Source organism: Panthera leo, chromosome B4 (genome assembly GCF_018350215.1).
Source record: "Panthera leo isolate Ple1 chromosome B4, P.leo_Ple1_pat1.1, whole genome shotgun sequence".
Taxonomy (NCBI): domain Eukaryota; kingdom Metazoa; phylum Chordata; class Mammalia; order Carnivora; family Felidae; genus Panthera; species Panthera leo.
This window is the reverse complement of record NC_056685.1, coordinates 64,639,854-64,659,567: the sequence shown is the minus strand read 5'-3', so window position 1 is coordinate 64,659,567 and position 19,714 is coordinate 64,639,854. Positions and strand designations below refer to the sequence as shown.

Sequence of the window (19,714 nt, the reverse complement as noted above, 5' to 3'; positions counted from 1 at the left end):
TTATGATATCAAAAAATCTTGAACTATGTGGAAGTAATCTCTCCCCTTTATATGTGGCAGATCTATACAACTAGTACCTTCAGTCTAAAAATCGAATCAAGTACTATGCAAAAAAACAGACTAGCCATCCTGTGATGACTGTGTATCTCCAGGGATCAGAAGGTAGTGTTTATACCTACAACCCAGCCCCGGGTGTGAAGATTCAGAAGCATTTGCGATACCTTTAGCATGTCCGCAGCTTCCTTCCGGCGCTGTGCCATGTCCTCGGATTCAGTCAGAAGATCATCCAGTAAGGATGATTTATACAGCTGTCCTACTAACTCACTCTGAAGAGTATCTTTCACATGATTCACCAAAAAGTGCATTACTGCCTTTGGCACACTGTAAAATAAAGCCATCAGATGATCCGCTAACTTAGAATCAAAGCCTAAAAATGTTTTAAATACATGTATTTTCAAAACTGATTATGGAGTTATCCAGCAGTATACATATGCTCTGATTTATAGTACTAACCTGTCTTGAATATTCTTTCTGACAATAAGAAAATACGATTTGATGAGTCGCTCAATGACCTCACAGTCTCGCTGTTCACGCGCAGATAGTTTTCGTGCAACAGGAACTGGCTAAATGGGGTGAAGGGAAGAAAGAAACTTTATTTTTGTGCCATTTTCAAATAAAAGTTCAGTAAGTTTGGGGCGCCTGGGTGACTCAGTTAAGCGTCCAACTTCGGCTCAGGTGATGATCTAACGTAACAGTTTGTGAGTTTGAGCCCCACGTTGGGCTCTGTTTTGACAGCTCAGAGCCTGGAGCCTGCTTTGGATTCTGTCTCCTCCTCTCTCTGCTCCTCCCCTACTTGAGCGCATGCTCTCAAAAATAAATGTTTAAGTTCAGTAAGTTTTTCTGACTTTTAGTTTCTTTTGTCTTTTAAAGTGTTCTCCGAATAACAGGGTTATCTCACTAGTGCTGAACCTATTTGCGTGGCTTACCACATCCAGCAGATTGACAGCATGGCCTTTTTGGGGACTGGCTGGCATAATTGGAATTGGTTTTGATTTTTCCTCAGCTAATAACTCTTCAGCTTTTGAAGTTTTCAGCATTCCTCTCCAGTTGCCTGTTGTTGGTTCCTGAACACCATCTCCGACCCCGCCACCTCCAGATGCAACCTGAAAAAAACGTTCCAAGATCTGTTCCAATCGTACCCTATCGGACCTTAACTAAACAAAGTTCATTTTCCTTGACAGCAGTCAAGAACACACATCCTGTACCCATCTGGAATCTCATCTATTCAGACAGATAACTGGGTCAGAAAGAGATGGCGGGTGGCATGTATAACTGGAACCCCGAGCTGTCTAAGAGGTTCTGTTGTAATTTCCAGGCCTCAGCCAGTAGATTGAGTTTTTATCGTTTGCTAACTTTAACATTCTTCCTCTTCTCCAACTCCTCTACCACTATTAAAAACAAAACAGCTGCCATTCGGCTTTTTTTCAAAGGAACCTTACACACTGTTGAACTGTGATCTCTCCAAAAGTTCTGTGAACTCCTGTCTCCAAAACTTCAGAGTTTATGTTTTTAACAGTCAACAAAATACCATAGGATAGACCTACAAACTCTGTAACACACTCACGATTCTTAGGCTGATGTGACTTTAAACTGCCTAAAACGTAGGATGTGACATAAACACAATGTAAGTTTCCTCCATGTCTCTACTCTTGAGAAAAGATCTGCTGAAAGGAATCTAGCACTACCATTAACCACAAGTGCTCTTGCACTTTCTTTTCTAGGATATGTTAGAAAAGATGTTTAGGATAATGGGAAAAACAGTAACTCATCAACACTTAAGCAATGTTTTTAGACGCTCTTTAAAAAGATCTTCTAATCTAAAATGGAGTTAAGATGACCTTCAAACTTCTAACAGAAATGCGTTATGGCAACTGTTTAAAAATGTCTTTTTTTTTTTTTTTTAAAGCTCATAGATAACAGATCTGAAGATCAATTGTAGGGTGACAACTGGTTAAGTAGACTTTTGGGGGCAATCACATTACAAGTGTATACAGGTGTCAAATTATAATTTGTAGACCTGAAACATATTTTTAAAAAGTCATTGCGAATGGGGTATCTTTCTGAATTAAAACACTGGCCCAAATTTGTCTCTAATATGTCTATTAAGATAGGCCATATCTAAATACAGGCAATATATTTATACGCGGATTTTAAAATGAGTAATTATACTTTAAATACCTATTAACTACACATGAATGATAGAAATTATAAGGAAACTAAGCAAATTCAGGGTGATGCCATGAGTGAAGTAAAACCCAAAGCAATGATTTAGATGGTCTCTGTAAAACCTGAGCACAGGGGGCTGAGAGAGGTAAAACATTTATAAAGTTTTGAGGTTCAGCACCTTAAATCTGGACAGTGAGGAAAGGAGCTAAATGCAGAAAACTATGGATGGTCTGAATAGTTTACTGATTAATAATTTTCTCCAAAAAAAGTTCTCAAGAATTGACAGTCTCAAACTCTCCCAGTCCCCTTTGTTTTGAATTTGCTTAAGCTGTTGAGGCACATTTTAAGCTACACATTGAGGTGACAATGCAAACTGAATGGAAGCATAAGGAAGCTGCAGGAGGGGATTATCCATTAGTACTGGACCAATGTCAGAACTTTTAAAGAGGAAATGTCCAAACATGTAACTTCCACCTCTGGAATCTTAATTTCCTACCACAATATTAAAATCAAAACTAGTAGGAAAGCCTATTGTTGTTATTTAAAGAAATGTTAAAACTAGAACGAATGCCATCTTAAAAGGATTAGAAAAGAAAAACAATAAAAAATGGAACACAGACAAGAGATAGATGCTACTGCACAAACAGATTCTTCAGTGATTTTGAAGACAGTGTTTCAGTGAGAACCAAAGGTACATTTCCATTCTGAAGCAAGAGACTCACATTTTTAGTTTCTCTTCTGCTGTCCTGAATTAACTGTTAAAAGATATGTTAAAACATGCAGTTTAACAAGCAAAATTTAAATACCAATGGTGTGAATTTCAAAACTGCAGGATAATTTCCTCTTTAAATTATTTTTCTGTGTGTTTCTGCTATCTGGCAAGCAAAGGCATGTCAACAACAATTTATGAAGTATACAGTTACATAATTCAGAATTCTTGTTAGACTAAATCTAACCTTAGCACAATATCCCAAATTAATATTCTATTCAGTGTACAGTGTGTTGTTTCCAGATGATTATGTTGCACCAAACAACCAGGCATGCAGGCTTAGATTAAGAATCAGAACAGACCTTGCCATCAGCCTCAGCAGAAGCAGCAGGGGAGGGCTCCTGGGAGGCAGGTGCCAAAGCACTTGGAACTTTATACGACTAAAGGTAAAAAATGCAGGGAAAGAAAATCAAGGATGCCAAAAATGCATTCAGAAAACATTCTATAAATGTAAATTTTTCTTCTCTGCATCAAATTAGTAAGTAACATGAGAAACAAAAGGAACCATGGGACATAAAATTATTTTTTATTCTTCCTTATTTCTTATATTGTTACCACTTTGTTAAAAACCTTCTGCAATGAGTACCTAAGGACAATCCAAATCGTTTTTATTTTTGGAATCTGGTAAGATCTCTTCTGGTAAAGGATTTAAGATAACAGATTTGTATACACACATTTTAATGTATGCAACTTATTACAGGTAACCAGAACCTATTATATGCATATTATTTTTCCCTCTCTAAAATACCTTCTTGTTTTATAGTAAAGTCATCCATTGGTCATTTCAACTAATTGTACAGAGTTGATAAAGTCACCTTAAACTTTTAAAAGCTTGATATTTAAAATCCAACTTTAAGCATTTTTTCTAATGTATTCAAGATACCATTAACTTTAAATTACTCAAAACCTATTTTTAAGGGGGCCTGGTGGCTCGGGTCAGTTAAACATCCGGCTCTTGGTTTTTGGCTCAGGTCATGATCTCACAGTTTGTGAGTTTGAGTCCCATGTCAGTCTTGGCATGGACAGTGTGGAGCCAGCTTGAGATTTTCTCTCTCCCTTTCTGCCCCTCCCCTGCTTGTGCGTGCATATACACACATGCGCTCTCGCTCACTCATAATATAAATAAGCTTTAAAAAAAAAACCTATTTTTCAATTTGAAATACCTTCACTCAAACAATGAAATAATTCCAATGGAATAGTGAAGAGAGAAAAAAAAATTACTCTAGAACTGAGGCTTACCAATCCATCTTTGCATGTTGGGAATATGCTTTAAAAATACTGTTTTTTACCTTGTCTCGTGATACGGCTGAAGGTAATTCTCTCGCTAGCCTGTTTCTCCTTTGTTCCTAGAAAACACAACCAAACAAAACCAAAGTAATTATCAGAGCATTGAGATACAAGCCTACTAAAAAATGTTCAGCTGAATTGAAAAGTGTGGAATGACTTACAGTATATCCTCTCACTGTTGGGACTCATGCCATAATTTTATTTTAAAACAAACAAGAAATCATTTAACCCAATGCTTCTCAATCTTTTTTTCTGCCCAACACACCTGAAGGATACAATACAACGTCAGTGACAGTGGCTCCCTAAACCAGGGATTCTCAAATGAGGGGCAATGGACTGACATCTTGGCTTTCCCCACTAAAAATCACAGATTGAAACTGTCCCACATAAATGTGTACGTCAGCCTTCAGCATACCATGTAGAATCTTAAGTGCACAGATGACAGAATACTTAAGCCTTTAAACCTCACTCTAACCTGCACACATCTATGTGAAATTCCCACAACCCCCACACACAAAACCGTAGGAGGTATCTGTGGTGGAGGCTATCCTTTAAGGATGTTCTGTTTCCTTCATTCTACTATCTCCCAGAAATAAATGGAGCAGTGAAAACAGTCCTTTCTGTAACCTAATTTAACAGACTGATGGACCAGCCACTCTTCTACTTTGCTGTTATCAGGTAACTCTGGTACAAAGCTTAAGAAACTGACATTCAAATCAACAGGTGGTGAACACCTACTCTATGTCAGAGCACCAGGACAGGTTCAAGAGTGAGATGTATGTGTTAACGGCTCTCTCAGCAGCAACAGATACACAGAAAAGCATTTAGGTTAAAAAAAGTCAAAACTGCTCCTAAGTAGAAACCATTTCATGAACACTCTCAAGCCTGCAAAAAAAGATGTTAACAAAGCTTCCATATTGATCTTTTATGGGTAAGACTTTCTTTTGACAGATTCTTGACCAATTTTCTTTTTTTTTTCATGAGGTAGTCCAGTGATAAAAAATACATGATAAAAATGTGTGGATTTTAACAATCTTCAGAATAAAAAGTTTTCCATATTAAAATGTACGTTTTGAAGAGGGACACAAAGCAAAAAAAGGGGGGGGGGGCAGCAGAATCTGGAACCCAGAAATTCTCATCCTAGTCTGTTACCAACTTGTTACGACCTTAGCAGTCCTGGAAAGCATCCTGGCTTATTTGCTTTGTTGACCAGAGAGGTTACCAACTCTTCCTAAGCCCTCAGTTTTGTCATTTGTTAACCTTATCTACCCTCAAAGGGTTGTAAAGATTCAAGTAGAATATTCAAATAAAGTTCTTTGTCATGGAATCATTAAAAACAGAGACCTACTCATTTGTTTAAAACAAAACAAAACTTAGCTGAAATCCCATCATAAATGACCTTGTCGGGACGCCTGGGTGGCTCAGTCAGTTAAGTGTCCGACTTTGGTTCAGGTCATGATCTCATGGCTGGTGAGTTCAAGCCCCGCGTTGGGCTCTGTGCTGACAGCTCAGAGCCTGGAGCCTGCTTCAGATTCTGTGTCTCCCTCTCTCTGCTCCTCCCCCACTCATGCTCTCTCTCTCTCTCTCTCAAAAATAAACAAACATTAAAAAAAAAAAATTATAAATTACCTTGTCAGTATTACAAAAACTGTTCCATACATAAGTTTTCCATGAAGGTCGTTTCAGTGTTACAAGGACTAAATCCTAGTCCTAAAACAAGATCGACATGCATTTTTCATGTAACAGTTATCTGGTGCACTTTCCAAGTGCTTTAAAATGCTTACTTACGTGCATTTTTTAAACTTTTTTCTGACACTAACTTACCCCAGCTATGTAGCTAAAAATAGTTCCCTATACCTGTTAAAGATGCTTGTTTCTTTTTAACAGCACCCAGGAAAATAAGCACTAAGATAACAATCATCTGTGGGCCTGAGATTCTTCATCTATTTAACCAAAGGACTGAAGTTGATGATGACTTGGGTCCTCTCCAGTTCCCAAATTCCATGTTTACAATTTTCTCTCCATCCATTTGCATGAAAGGAAATTTTATATAGAAGGGAACTCTGAGGTCTTACTGGATTAAGGAATAGCAGAAAAATTTACTATTCTTGGATAAAAGTAGCATTGCTTTATCCAACAGCCTTGGCTCCATGTGAGATCTTCTGCAACTTGCAACATTAACCTCAAATGGAAAAAAAGAGCCATGAAATGCAGCCACCCCAGTACTGGTGAAAATTTACCATTAATTTAGGTAGTTCTTAGAATGTTTCCTTCCCAGCTTTTAGAGCCAAATAAAAGCAATTTTAAACATTCACTTTTTTTACTCTTCAACCTGAATAAACTACAACAGTTACTGAGAGAGAGCCAGCCAGGCAGTCCTTCAACACTAAATCAGTGAATCCCAGATCCCCTCTGAGTTACAGCTTCAGAAAGAGAAAATGAGAATAATGCCTCCGCGTGGTTTTGAGAATTCAATTTAACATAACAATGTTATGCCCTTAGCATACTTCCTGGGATGTAACAGACAACAATAGGTATCTGTATGTTTTATACTTATGCCATGCTTGGTAAATTTGATACAACTGATTTACAGTGGATTTTCTCTCTCAAAAGAGACAATTCAAATTGTATTTACCTCTATATTATTGTTCATCAGCCCACAAGCATCAGCAAAGTCTGGATGTTTTGTGTTGATGTAAGCCAGTTCAATTGCCACTAAGTTATGGACCTAGAAAAAAAATTAAATTAGGCTATATACTAAAACATGTCAACCTAATTCTAATTTAGGAAACAAAACTTACTAAATAGTTCTAAAAAAGGCAGTATGGGAAACTGATGCCTTAATAAATACTCAATATTTATACTCCAACTAATACATGTTATGCCATATTAGAATCTGCCCTATCTTTTATTTATATTTCATCATCTAAGACTGCATTTCTAAGGGGGTGAGATAGTGACCTTAAGGTAGTTAGAAGTATTTTGTTAGAAAAAAAAAAAATTTACCCAATGCAAATCTAAGTTCGAAGGCTTTATGTAACCTTGCTATTAAAACCTCAGATCATCTGCTATTCCACATCAACGTTTCAGTTCAGTTTCAACAAGAAAATATTTCATAATCAGATAAAGTCAAAGACGTTAACTTTGAGTAAAGGATACATTTAAAGACCTGAGCCTTAATTATGACAAACCTAGTTTAAATATTATACGTGGTTTGAAATCCTAACGGGACAATAGTCAAAAAGGAAAGCTAAGAGGCGCGCGCCTGGGTGGTTCAGTCGGTTAAGCATCAGACTCTTGGTTTCACCTCAGGTCATGATCTCACGGTTCATGAGTTTGGGCCATGCAGAGCCTGCCTGGAATTCTCTCTCTCTCCTTGCCCCCCCTCCCTCACTAGCTCTCTCGCTCTCAAAATAAACTTAAAAAAAAGGAAAGCTGAAATTAATTCCTCCAGTATTGCAGAGATTTAACTAACCCCTTCATCTGCACCGTTCCAACAAATCTCAGGTATTAGAACAGCATGAAAACGTCAAAACCAGGTGAAAAGGATCTATTCAAATGAAATTCCAATGATTCTGTCATCTCACTAGGTGGACCCTGAGAGCAGGGGAACTACATATCCTTACTCCTCTCAGTCTGGGGGCTGCGCTCGCAAGGGAAACAACCGAGTGGCAGGGATTACATTCTCCACTTCCAAGGATGGTCTTGTACTCTTAGTAAACCTCCACTGGGGCTTCCCACCATCCCAAATGCACTTTTAGTGACCAGGAAGGTAAACAAAACAACCAACAAATAGAGACATAAAGGCAATTTCAAATGCTTATCCCACATTTTTGCCAATTTCAGCATTTTTAAGGATAGCAGCAACCCACAGAATAGTAGCAAGCCACCATGACATTACAGTACTGGGCCATCAAAAGCAAACTAGAAGTGGCCAAATTATTGTCATGTGCCAGAGTTAAAATAAGAGCTTGCTCTAAAGGCTCAGTTTACTGGGGCTGAAGACAAAGCTAATTTTCCATTAGATCAGTGGTGCTACGTAACAGAGCAAAACTATTCACAATCCTCAAGAGGAACTCCATTCTCATGAAAACCTGTGGCTGCAGGCTAACGATGATGAAAACATGAAGAAAAATGTACTTTATACCAGAATTACTGAAGTTTCCTTTGAAATAATAATGGAAGTTCACTAATCGTTTTCTTGCCACTATACTGGAAAACATGCCTGAACTCTAAAGTACTCATACTGCTGTACAAAAAGCTTCAACAGTGATTACAATGATGACTTGTGAAAATAACAGCTCACCATTTCATTTGTAACAGGTAACCGTTTACGAAGAAGACAAGTCACTACTTCAACTATGGCATCATGAAGTTTAGGAAACCGCAACAACTCCTAAATGTGATGGAAGAAAGAAACACAGAAGTCTACTTTGTTTAATGGAAAATTAAATAATTAATGAAATAATTAGATTTTAAGCTACATGTAAGCTGACTACTTCAAAGCACTTTTAGAAAAGGAAGCTACAGATGTGAACTTCCTGTTAACCCATCTCACAGATTTCCTCCCATCCCATGAAACCACCACTTCCGTATTTTACTACTTAATCGGACACCCATTACATTTGTCTGTTACCTGTGTACTGTAATTGCTACAGTGCTGAATGATCCTTTGCATTTCCTCATGAACTAGTTCCACACAACGCAGGCTGGGTTCTTCCAGACGTTTGATTTGCCGCTTGACCAGTAACTCAAATGAAACTTCAGGCACAAACAAAGCAGGACGAGGACCCTAAAAAAAAAAAAAAAAAAAAAAAAAAGTCGAGCTCTTATTATAGCTATATACAATTTTAGCTCTTCCCTAGGTTAAAATAAATCACACTGTTTGGTATTTTTCATGAAAAGTGCTTCCTAATATCAAGTATGAGGGCAAAGAGGCTGTACAGTTCATTTAAAAAGATATAGCTAATGGGTTAAAAATTATAATAAACCTTTAACCTCTTTTTTAAAAAAATTCTAAGCCGAGCGTACTCACAGTAGCATTTCTAATGGCAGTCAAAATGTCAATAGTGTTAAGGCCACCTAGTGGGTCAACAGATTCTAAAGTTCGCCCAAAAGTCTCATGGAAAATATAACATATCCGAGCACCACCGCATCTGAAAGGCAATCAAGTATATGATTCCTGTTATTACTAAAAGGGAAAGAAGGTGCAAGTTAGAAGTCTTTAAGGTCTTATTTTCTGAGAACGTCTCAGATAAACGATTACATTTAGATCATTTTCATGTGCTCTTAACTCCATCATGAACCAGTTTCTCTATTTTTTTCTTTTAATGGAGAAGAAGGGCATTCACATGTGTATGTGTGTGTGCACACAGAGCTGTTCTGTCAAAACACAGTCAACTAAGAACTACTGAACATCTTTTCTCTGCCCTAGTTTTCTTCAACTATAAGCTTTTGAAAAGAGCAGGAATGGTATCTTATTTGTTTCTGTCTATTCACAATTTAGAGGGGAGATAAGTAAACTTTTCCTGTAAAGGGCCAGATAGTTTAGACTTTTCAGGCCATACAGTCTGTCACAACCACTCTGTTCTACCACTGAGCACAAAAGCAGCCGCAGACAAAATATAAGTATAGCTGTATTCCAGTAAAACTCAGGCACACAGAAATGTGGATTCTATATAATTTTCACGTCATGAAGTAGTCTTTGAATTTTTTTTCAACTATTTAAAAATATAAAAATCATTCTTAGCCAATGGGCTACAGTTTGCCTACTCCTGCTTTAAACAAATCTCTACTGGGGAGCCTGGGTGGCTCAAGTCGGTTGAGCAACCGACTTCAGCTCAGGTCATGATCTCACAGTCGGGGAGTTCAAGCCCCGCGTCGGGCTCTGTGCTGACAGCTCAGAGCCAGGAGCCTGCTTCAGATTCTGTGTCTCCCTCTCTCTTTCTTCCTCCCCCGCTCATGCTCTGTCTCTGTCTCTGTCTCAGAAATAAACACTAAAAAAAAAAAAAAAAAAAAAAAAATTTAAAGAAATCTCTACTATTCACTACTTTCTTACAGTTGTCTAGGCAGAAGGTGAACTAGCCTAACATTATGCTAGGTGAAATAAGGCAAACACAAAAGGACAAATACTGTATGATTCCCCTTATATGAAGTACCTAGAATTGGCAGATTCATAGAGACAAAGCAAATTAGAGGTTCCTAGAGACGAGGAGGAGGGAACAAAGAGATACTGCTTAATGGATACAGAGTTTCGGTTGAGGTGATAAAATATTTTACAAATAGACACCATTTGATGGTTAGACAATATTGTGACTGTATTAATGCCATTAAATTATACTTAAAATTACCAGTTAAAATTACCAGTCTGCCTTCAACCTTTCCCTTCTCCAAATAATTTTTCAAAATCACCATAATTATACTTCTAAAATGGGTGCTCCTCTGACCAGAAGTGTTCTGTCTGTTATAGCAAGAAGTCTTCCAAATTCTGAAGATCTCTGGCTTTCCACAGTCTTGTTTTTAGATGCCTTTGCTGCCTTACCTCCTGTTATGTCTTGTCATTGTACATACCATTCTGCAAATACACCCTGCATTATTCTTCGCTGTTCAAAGCCTAAAATAGTCTTCTACTTACTGCATCCCGAAGTTCTATTCAGAGCCCAACCCAAATACATTCTAACTACGGCATTCTCCCAGTCCCTGAGAGAAATGTAAATGGTGTCTTTTCAGTGTCCTAAAGGCTTGAATAGGTGGTTACACAGGTATTTACTTTATTAACTATTTATAAAACCCCCCGTATATATTATATGCATGTTTCTGGATATGTATTTAATAAGTATTTAAATAAAAATACTTGATTATACTCCTGTTTGCCACACAATTGTGCCTCAGGTTACCTGGATCTACCTTACCCACTAAGCTCTTTTTTATTTTTATTTATTATTTTTTTAATGTTTATTTATTTTTGAGAGAGAGAGAGAGAGAGAGTGCAAGCAGGGGAGGGAAAGAGAGAGAGGGAGACACAGAATCCGAAGCAGGCTCCCAGCTCTGAGCTGTCAGCACAGAGCCTGACGCAGGGCTTGAACTCACAAACCATGAGATCATGACCTGAGCTGAAGTCAGACACCTAACCAATTGAGCCACCCAGGCACGCCCCCACTGAGCTCTTTAAAGATTCATCTTAGTAACCTTTACTTCCCTCAATATGCTATAAATATAATAACCATCCAACAATTTATGGGGTTAACTCACTTATATAAGGCCACCTGGGTCACACAAAAGTACACAGAACACACAAAAGTGCAAATATAATTTCATGAGTGGTGAAATCTGAATAAGCTCTGTGGGTTGTACCAATGTCCATTTTCTCATTTTGTTACTGTGCTATATACAAGATATCAACACTGGGTAAGATGGGGTGAAGGATTAACAGGACCTACTTGTACATTTATTTGCAACTTCCTGGAAGTCTATAATTATTTCAAAATGAAAAGATTTTTTTAAGTGAGAATTTAGAGAAATGAACATTCTTATGTATTGCTAATACAATCTATTAACAGAATGGCAACAATAAGAGGCTTTTAGGATGTTATAACCTTTGACATAGTAATTCCATTCTAGGAATTTATCCTAAGGGTTTACTTGGATACATGCCCTGGAAACAGTCCATCACAACATTTTTTATATTTGTGTATAAATGAAAACAACGTATCAGTAGTAAGGTACTGGTTTAAGAAATGAGAGTGTACCTAAAAAATAAAATACTATGTAAATTTTAAGATTGATAATAGAAATGTATAAGTAATATTAGTTTGTGATATGTTGATTTACAAAATGATTCCAAAATAGCGTGTATAGCATCTGATTTTTGAAGATGTGTAATACAGGCATTTATAATGCATAGAAAAATGTCTAGATTCATGCCAAAATTAGCAGGGAGTATTTCTAGTTAGTGGAATTAAGTAATTTTGTCATATATTATTTTTATCTTCATTTTCTTCCTTTTTTTCATGAATAACTACAGTGTGTATATTAAAGAAATGAACATTTAAGGAGTTACCAAATATTTTAAAGATTTATCAAAGTTTTATTAAAAAAAAAACCTGAAATTTTTACTGTGCTTTATACTTAGTTTACAGAGCATTTTTACACATACATCAGACATCATCCTATGCAAAATACTACTTTACAGGTAGTATAAATCACAATCAGATCATCTCAGACTTAAAGTCACTATTATAAAAGTTAAAGTAACCTAGCAATTCAGGTAACCAAATCCATACAGAAATTTTTTTTACTTACAGCTCTGAAGTTTCAATATATTTTGCGGTTCCTTCAATAGTGTTACAATATTCTGTGGCAAATTTGGTAATAAGCTGGAGTAAAGTAGCACTTTTATCATCCACAGGTTCACCATAGCTATTTAGGAGAGACTGATACTGAGCAGCTAGAACATTTATTCTTGTTTTCAGCTCTGGTAAGCAGTCTCTGATGTGATGCATCAGTAACCTAACAAAGGTTAGAAAAAATGATTTAAAGTAAAACTGTGTATTTTGAAGCCCCAGACAGCTCAAATTTTTAAAATGCCAATAATGGTGAAAGCTGTCAAATGATTTGTCTTGGCAGGAAATAATGCAATTTTAGGCTAGAAATAAATACTTAGTCTGAACAAAGACAACTTGATTGACACTTTAAATTTGCTTTCAACCCATAAAATTATAGCAGTTGCTAAGAGAATCAAATAGAAACTGAAACATATTATTTCTATATTCATTACAATTACCTCAAAGAAAGTAAACTACTCAATATAATTCTACCTAGATGATTTTTGTTTCTGACTTATCTTAGCAGAGTGAAAATCAATCTTATTAAGATCCAAGTCTATCAGCCTTTATTTAGAGAGTAAGACAAAAGAAAAAACAGCTTTCATTTTAGTCATTTATAAATTATCTAAAAAGGTCTTCCAGTCCCTCTACCATCAGTGGGTATTAAGAAATTCAAGGTACATACCTTAAATTCTTTTTATGAATAATAGAAGGCATCCAAAAATAAGACTAGATTATGTGAAAAATTATAAATTTTAATTAAGTTCCTGAAATCCCAAGTGGAAACTAAGTCATTTGTTATCTAGTTCTAGCACCAAAAATAAATGACTGTCAAGAACTTCATAATTAAGATGTCTTAAAATTCCCTTGCGCATTTCTAAACTCCATAATTTAATGCCAACCACCCCAATAAAAAAAGATATCTATATTACAAGAACCTACATACAAGAAACAAGACCTGAAACGATATACGTAAGAACATTATGAAAATATAAAGAACTAAAAATGAGAGCTCTCAGACACCTACTGGCAAGCAAACAAACAAACCAACAAAATCTCATTTTTCAAGAGGTAAAAATGTTACCTGTTCAGAGTCCTAGCAAGATACTTTGTTCCATTTCTATTAGCCAGGGATGGGTATTTCTTTTGAAGAAAAGCATATTCATCACGGATTGAATCAGTTACACTCTTCTTATTGTTAATGTCTAGCTGGCTCCTAAGGTTGAAAAATAACAAAACCTTTCAACTAAAGTCAACTGAGGTCTTCTACATACCTTGGATGATGATGATGATGATGATGATAGCACCAAGCATTGTTTGTAATGCCTGATACGGATTGTTTTATTTAATTCTTGCAGTAATACTATGCAATAGGTATTATTCCATTTTATGCCAAAGGAACTGAGGCTCAGGGACATTAACCTACCCAAGGTCACATATTAAGTACTTCAGCCTATATTCAATCTGTGACTTGTAAGTAAATAATGCCTGAATAGTTTAGGACTACCATTCACTATAGTCAAAAGCAGTACTCTTAAGTAACAGGGATAGACATGTGAAAAAAGTATAAGCATGATAGCCAGCTGTATATTTTATCCATGGACAGGCAATGGATTTCTACCAAAAATAATTAACTTTGAAGAGCAGTCAACTACAAATGCAACAGTTTATACCACCAGCTCGCATGAAAAGAGAGTGGGAATTAAACACACACACACACACACACACACACACACACACACACACACACACAAGAAAGAAAACAAAAAGAGAAGTCAAAGTATAGGAGAGTTAGGACATACGAATAAAGCAGACAACTGAAAGAGATCTTGGATATCACTTAGTAAAAACATTTTCATTTTATTTATTTGTTTAAATTTTTTTTTTTTTTTTGAGAGAGAGAGAGAGGGAGGGAGTGCAAGTGGAGAAGGGGCAGAGAGAGAGGGTGACAGAGAATCTTAAGCAGGCTCCACACCTAGCATGGAGCCCAACCTCAGGCCTCGATCTCACTTGAGCTGAAATCAAGAGTTGGACACTTAACAAAATGAGCCACCCAGGCATCCCTTTATTTATCTATTTATTTACTTTTTGAGGGAGAGAAAAGCAGTATCATTTTAAAAGGCCTGAAACCCAAACATGTTAGGTGTCATTTAAGCCCACATTATATATCTAGTTTAGAGACAAACTAGGACTAGAACCTGGATCTCCTGTTAATTTCAGTGCTGCCTACTTTATAAAGGTTTTGGACTAAGAGAGTGCTTCATTTGAAATCTGCTTTCACCATGTGACTTTGGGAGATATAAAACTTGAGCCTTCTAATTATAAAATAGACACCAACACCTACCTCACAGTGATGTTGTAAGGGTTCAAAGAGATACCATTTGCAAACTGCTCACAGTAAAGTCTCTAAAACATAATTAGACGCTCAGTAGTAGTTTCCTTTCCACAATTTTTAATACCAGCTATTCATTATTAGAATACCTTTAATAAAATTTCTCCAAGTCACATCCTGGCAAATACAAAGGATCAATCACTAACGCCAGAGGTGTTAAACCAATTTATTAACATCCTACCATCTTAACAAACTCTTTCTTGATTGCATGCAAATTTAAATAATACTCTTTTTGCTTATCCAGTACACTCCTCATACATAACACAATAGGCAGGAATTTTTCAAGCCTCGCTATTAAATTTTCTTCCACTTTATAGCACTGCTTACTTTAAAAATCCTTTCCATTACAAACACCCACAGGAGGCTTTAGTGGATCTTTTCTCCCTTTAGAGCACTGAATTCCTAACAATACCACAGTTACAGTAAAAGGGAAAAAGAGGGATCATATCACATTTTAGATTACTTTTTAAAATTCAGATTTGCTCTGAAATGGGAATGCTGCAATTATTATCCCATTCTTGATTGCTAACCTGTTAACTACTCCAATTATTCCAAGTTTGACTGGTATAACCCTTCCCATCAATACATCCATGGCATCAGTACCCGCATCCATGAGGTCAAGTTTAGTGATTACAGCTAAGGTTCTGCGACCTGGTAAATGCAAAAAAGAAAAGATATTGATCCATTAAATAAAGCTATTCAGTATTAATAAAGAAAAATCCTCATCTATAATCCCTCCTTAACGTTACTTCTGTCATCATTTTGACAGTATTTTTCCAGCCTTTGCTTATAGATACTTTTAAAAGTTTATTTATTTTGAGACAGAGACAGAGAGAGGGCAAGCTGGGCAAGTGCAGAGAGAGAGGGTAAGAGAATCCCAAGCAGGCTCTGTGGGGTCAGTGCCAAGCCAGAATCGGGGCTCCATTTCACAAACCACGAGTTCATGACCTGAGCTGAAATCAAGAGTTGGATGCTTAACCCACAAATACTTTTTAAAAACTTACTTTAGGGGCAGCACCTGGGTGGCTCAGTTAGTTAAGCATCTGACTCTTGATTTCAGTTCAGGTCACGATCTCGTGGTTCATGAGTTTGAACTCTGCACTGGGCTCGAGCCTGCTTGGGATTCTCTTTCTCTGTCTCCACCCCTCCCCTCCCCTGTTTTCTCTTTCTCTCTCTCTCTCTCTCTTTCAAAAATAAATAAACTTTTAAAAAAATAGAAAATTATAAAAAATAACTTATTTTAATCATCATGTAAAATTAAAAAAATTTTTCACATATAGTGTTTTTTATTAGCTCTTAGGGCTCATTTTTTATAAGTATTTTAAAAATCTATTTAAAATTTACTCACTCCTGTTGTATAGTTCCAGGAGTTTTGATAAATGCAAAAGAGTTATGTCACTTCCACCTCAAGACAAAACCGTTGTATCACTTCCCCCCAAAGTTATTTGTACTACCACCCAATCAAACCCCTTTTCTTTAAAAAAATTTTTTTTCAATGTTTATTTGAGACAGAGGGAGAGAGAGAGGCGCAGAGAGAGAGGGAGACACAGAACCCAAAGCAGGCTCCAGACTTTGAGCCGTCAGCACAGAACACGACACGGGGCTCAAACCCACGAACCGCCAGATCATGACCTGAGCCGAAGTCGGAGGCCCAACCGACTGAGCCACCCAGGTGCCCCTCAAACCCCTTTTCTATTCCTAGATTTGCTTTTCCAGAATATGACATAAATAGAATCATATACATATATATAGCCTTTTGACTCTGGCTTCTTTCACTTGACATAATGCACTTGAGAGTCATCCGTGTTGTTGCATATATCAATAATTCATTCTTTTTCATTGCAAAGCAGTGTTCCATGGTACGGATATACTGTACTTTGAGAAACATTTGGGTTGTTTCCAGTTTTAGGAGATACAAATAATAGGTTTTCATTTAACATGGGTAAATGTCTAGGAGTGGTACTGACTGAACTTTTTAAGAAACTGACAAACCGCTTCAAAGTGGCCGGTACCATTCCCACCAGTAATGTGTAAGAACCGCAGCTGCTCTGCACAGTGTCTAATTTTACATACGGCATTTTCAACATTGCTTCCCATCTACAAAATCATCCTTTTTAATGATTCCCGACCCATCACTACCTTAATAATCTATTATTATCTTAATCTATTATAATCTTAATCAGTCCTACTATGGGCCATATATTAAGTTGAATTTAATTTTTTGACACTATAAATAATACTCGATGGGACTATTTCTTTACAATATATGACTGGATTCAGATTCCTAGATCAAGGGTTGCCTGGGTGGCTCAGTCGACTCTTGACTGTGGTTCAGGTCATGATCTTGCAGTTCGTGAGATCGAGCCCCGCAATGGGCTCTGTGCTGACAGTGTAGAGCCTCCTTGGGATTCACTCTCTCCCTCTCTCTTCCCCTATCCCACTTTCTCTCTTCCAAAACAAATAAACTTAAAAAAAAAAAAAATTACTAGATCAAAAGTATGATCCTATTTATGGCTCAAAGGTCAGTTTAAAATAGAAGGCATATAAAATGCTTAACAGTTTAAATGATAAATGTAAAATTTAAATAAACCTTTTGATAGAGCTTAATTAATTTATTTCTTACTATTATTTTTTAAGTAAACTCTACCCACAATGTGGGGCTCAAACTCATGACCTTGAGATCAAGAGTCGTATGCTCCACCGTCTGAGCCAGCCAGGAGCCCCTAGAGCTTATCCTCCAATCTAACATGAACATGTGGTAAACACTTCTTAAAAGCTTTAAATTAAATAAAAATACTTTTAAAAATTACTGTTTATGGGAATTTTAATTAGTAGCCTTAGCATTAACTTTTCCTACCAAATTTTTATTTCAAATTCTTCTTCAAAGCAAGAAAAAAGAAAACAGGACACAGCCCACAGAACCCCCAAATACTCCAGTAAAAAAATTAGATCCTATGTGGAGCAAAGCTACATTTATTAGCAGCAATAATAATTACTCTCTTATAAGCTGCCATTGTATATATACTATGAGATGTATATCACAGCATTAGTCAACTATCATACAATGATCCACAGTATGAACTAATCCTTGGGGTTATGAATACTTCATAAAAGGATTTTACCTTTATTTCTAAGAATTTCCTCTGCCTTATGTCTGTCTAAATGTTTTCTACCTCTGCGGAATGTAGATAACCACAATTAGCTACTGTATCATAATCGACAATGATCAATTATGAGTTAATTATTCTTAGAAGTCAGCTAGTCAAAAATCTAAATCATTTTATTTCTACAAAACAAACCGTCCTTGAAAAGCCATCTTATTATTTAAAAAAAATTGTTTTTAATGTTTATTTATTTTTGAAGGGTAGAAAGACACAGCATGAGCAGGGCCGGGGCAGAAGAGAGGGAGACACAGAATCCAAAGTAGGCTCCAGGCTCTGAGCTGTCAGCACAGAGCCCAATGCAGGGCTCGAACCCACGAGCTCTGAGATCATGACCTGAGCTGAAGTCAGATACTTAACTGACTGAGCCACCCAGGTTGCCCTCATATTTTTATTTTAAAGTCATCAGGTAACCATTACAAATATGGACATGATGTTAAGTATTTTTGCCTTGACTATACAGCAACTAACCCATTAAAACTTTATTTTCCATCCGAATCTCTATTTGTAATTATAAGCAGAATAGGAGCACATTGTTTTTTAAATCTGTATTAACAGTTTGATATTCCTTTTAAAAATATTCCTTTCTTGAGGGTAGATTTACCACTGTTAACCAACCATATCTCATTAAATATAAACATTTGTCCTTACCGTCTGGATCTACCTCTCTTGAAATCTTAAGGGCCTCTGATGTGGCCATATCGGTATTAGCAGCAGTGACAGCAAGGATGATGGAATTTGGATTACTGATGAAGCGAAGAATGAGCTCTCGGATTTGAAGCTCAATATCCTTAGGTTGATCACCCACAGGCACCTGAACCGAAGAGAAATGAAGAAGGAACTAGTAATAAAAATCAACTCGGCCTCCCCTCACTTAATCTACAGAACGTGGGCATTACTCCATTTACAGTTAAAATGAAGAAAGTATATACATACTACTAGTAGTGGTATGTATGCATTTGGTAATATGTGAAAGCCTCAAAATGTACCTCTTGCAGATATCAGAAGTTTACTGTGTGAAGAATTGGTCGGTGTTAATTCCTAGAGACAAATTCATTCATTCATTCATTTATTCATTCATTCATTCAATTACCAAATATTTACTGGCAGCCTAATATATTTCAGGCACTGTTCTACATATGTCTACACATATGTCATGGCAGTCATTAAGTAAAAAGAGACTGATAATTATTTGAAATCAGATTATGCTTTTAAATAATGAGGGAAGAACTCACTCAGATAATGACATTTGAGAGAATGGCCAGAAACTGAAGGAGATAAGGGAGAGTTACATGCAGATATCTAGTGGAAGAATATTCCAGCAAGATGAATGATAAGGTCAGAACACTGGAACAGAAAGAGAAGAGTAACAGGATACTTTAAATCTCTTTTTAGAACTTAAGCTTTTACTGTGAATGAAATGAAAAGCCAATGGAGAGATTTTGAGCCAAGGAATGACACAATCTAATTTTTACCTTAATAGCATCATTCTGGCTGATTACTTAACAGATTATGAGGAAGACCTGTTAGGAGGCTGTTGCAGTAATGCAGGTGA

General features: G+C 36.6%; 1 protein-coding gene across 5 annotated transcripts in view; it reads right to left on the bottom strand.

The window, feature by feature from the left end:
• Positions 1-19,714, bottom strand: part of DNM1L (dynamin 1 like) — a 49,377-nt gene that overhangs the window by 1,850 nt on the left and 27,813 nt on the right. For 2 of the 5 annotated variants that reach the window (XM_042946233.1, XM_042946237.1), the window contains 14 exons: positions 18,811-18,973; positions 15,529-15,649; positions 13,691-13,822; positions 12,584-12,790; positions 9,318-9,438; positions 8,919-9,074; positions 8,589-8,678; positions 6,918-7,010; positions 4,285-4,341; positions 3,298-3,375; positions 2,949-2,981; positions 987-1,163; positions 514-623; positions 222-381 (listed from right to left, as the gene is read on the bottom strand). In XM_042946233.1, coding sequence (XP_042802167.1) covers positions 222-381; positions 514-623; positions 987-1,163; positions 2,949-2,981; positions 3,298-3,375; positions 4,285-4,341; positions 6,918-7,010; positions 8,589-8,678; positions 8,919-9,074; positions 9,318-9,438; positions 12,584-12,790; positions 13,691-13,822; positions 15,529-15,649; positions 18,811-18,973 — 1,698 coding nt within the window. The remainder of the gene's footprint in view (positions 1-221; positions 382-513; positions 624-986; positions 1,164-2,948; positions 2,982-3,297; positions 3,376-4,284; positions 4,342-6,917; positions 7,011-8,588; positions 8,679-8,918; positions 9,075-9,317; positions 9,439-12,583; positions 12,791-13,690; positions 13,823-15,528; positions 15,650-18,810; positions 18,974-19,714) is intronic. The other 3 variants (XM_042946234.1, XM_042946235.1, XM_042946236.1) reach the window with 3 other exon arrangements.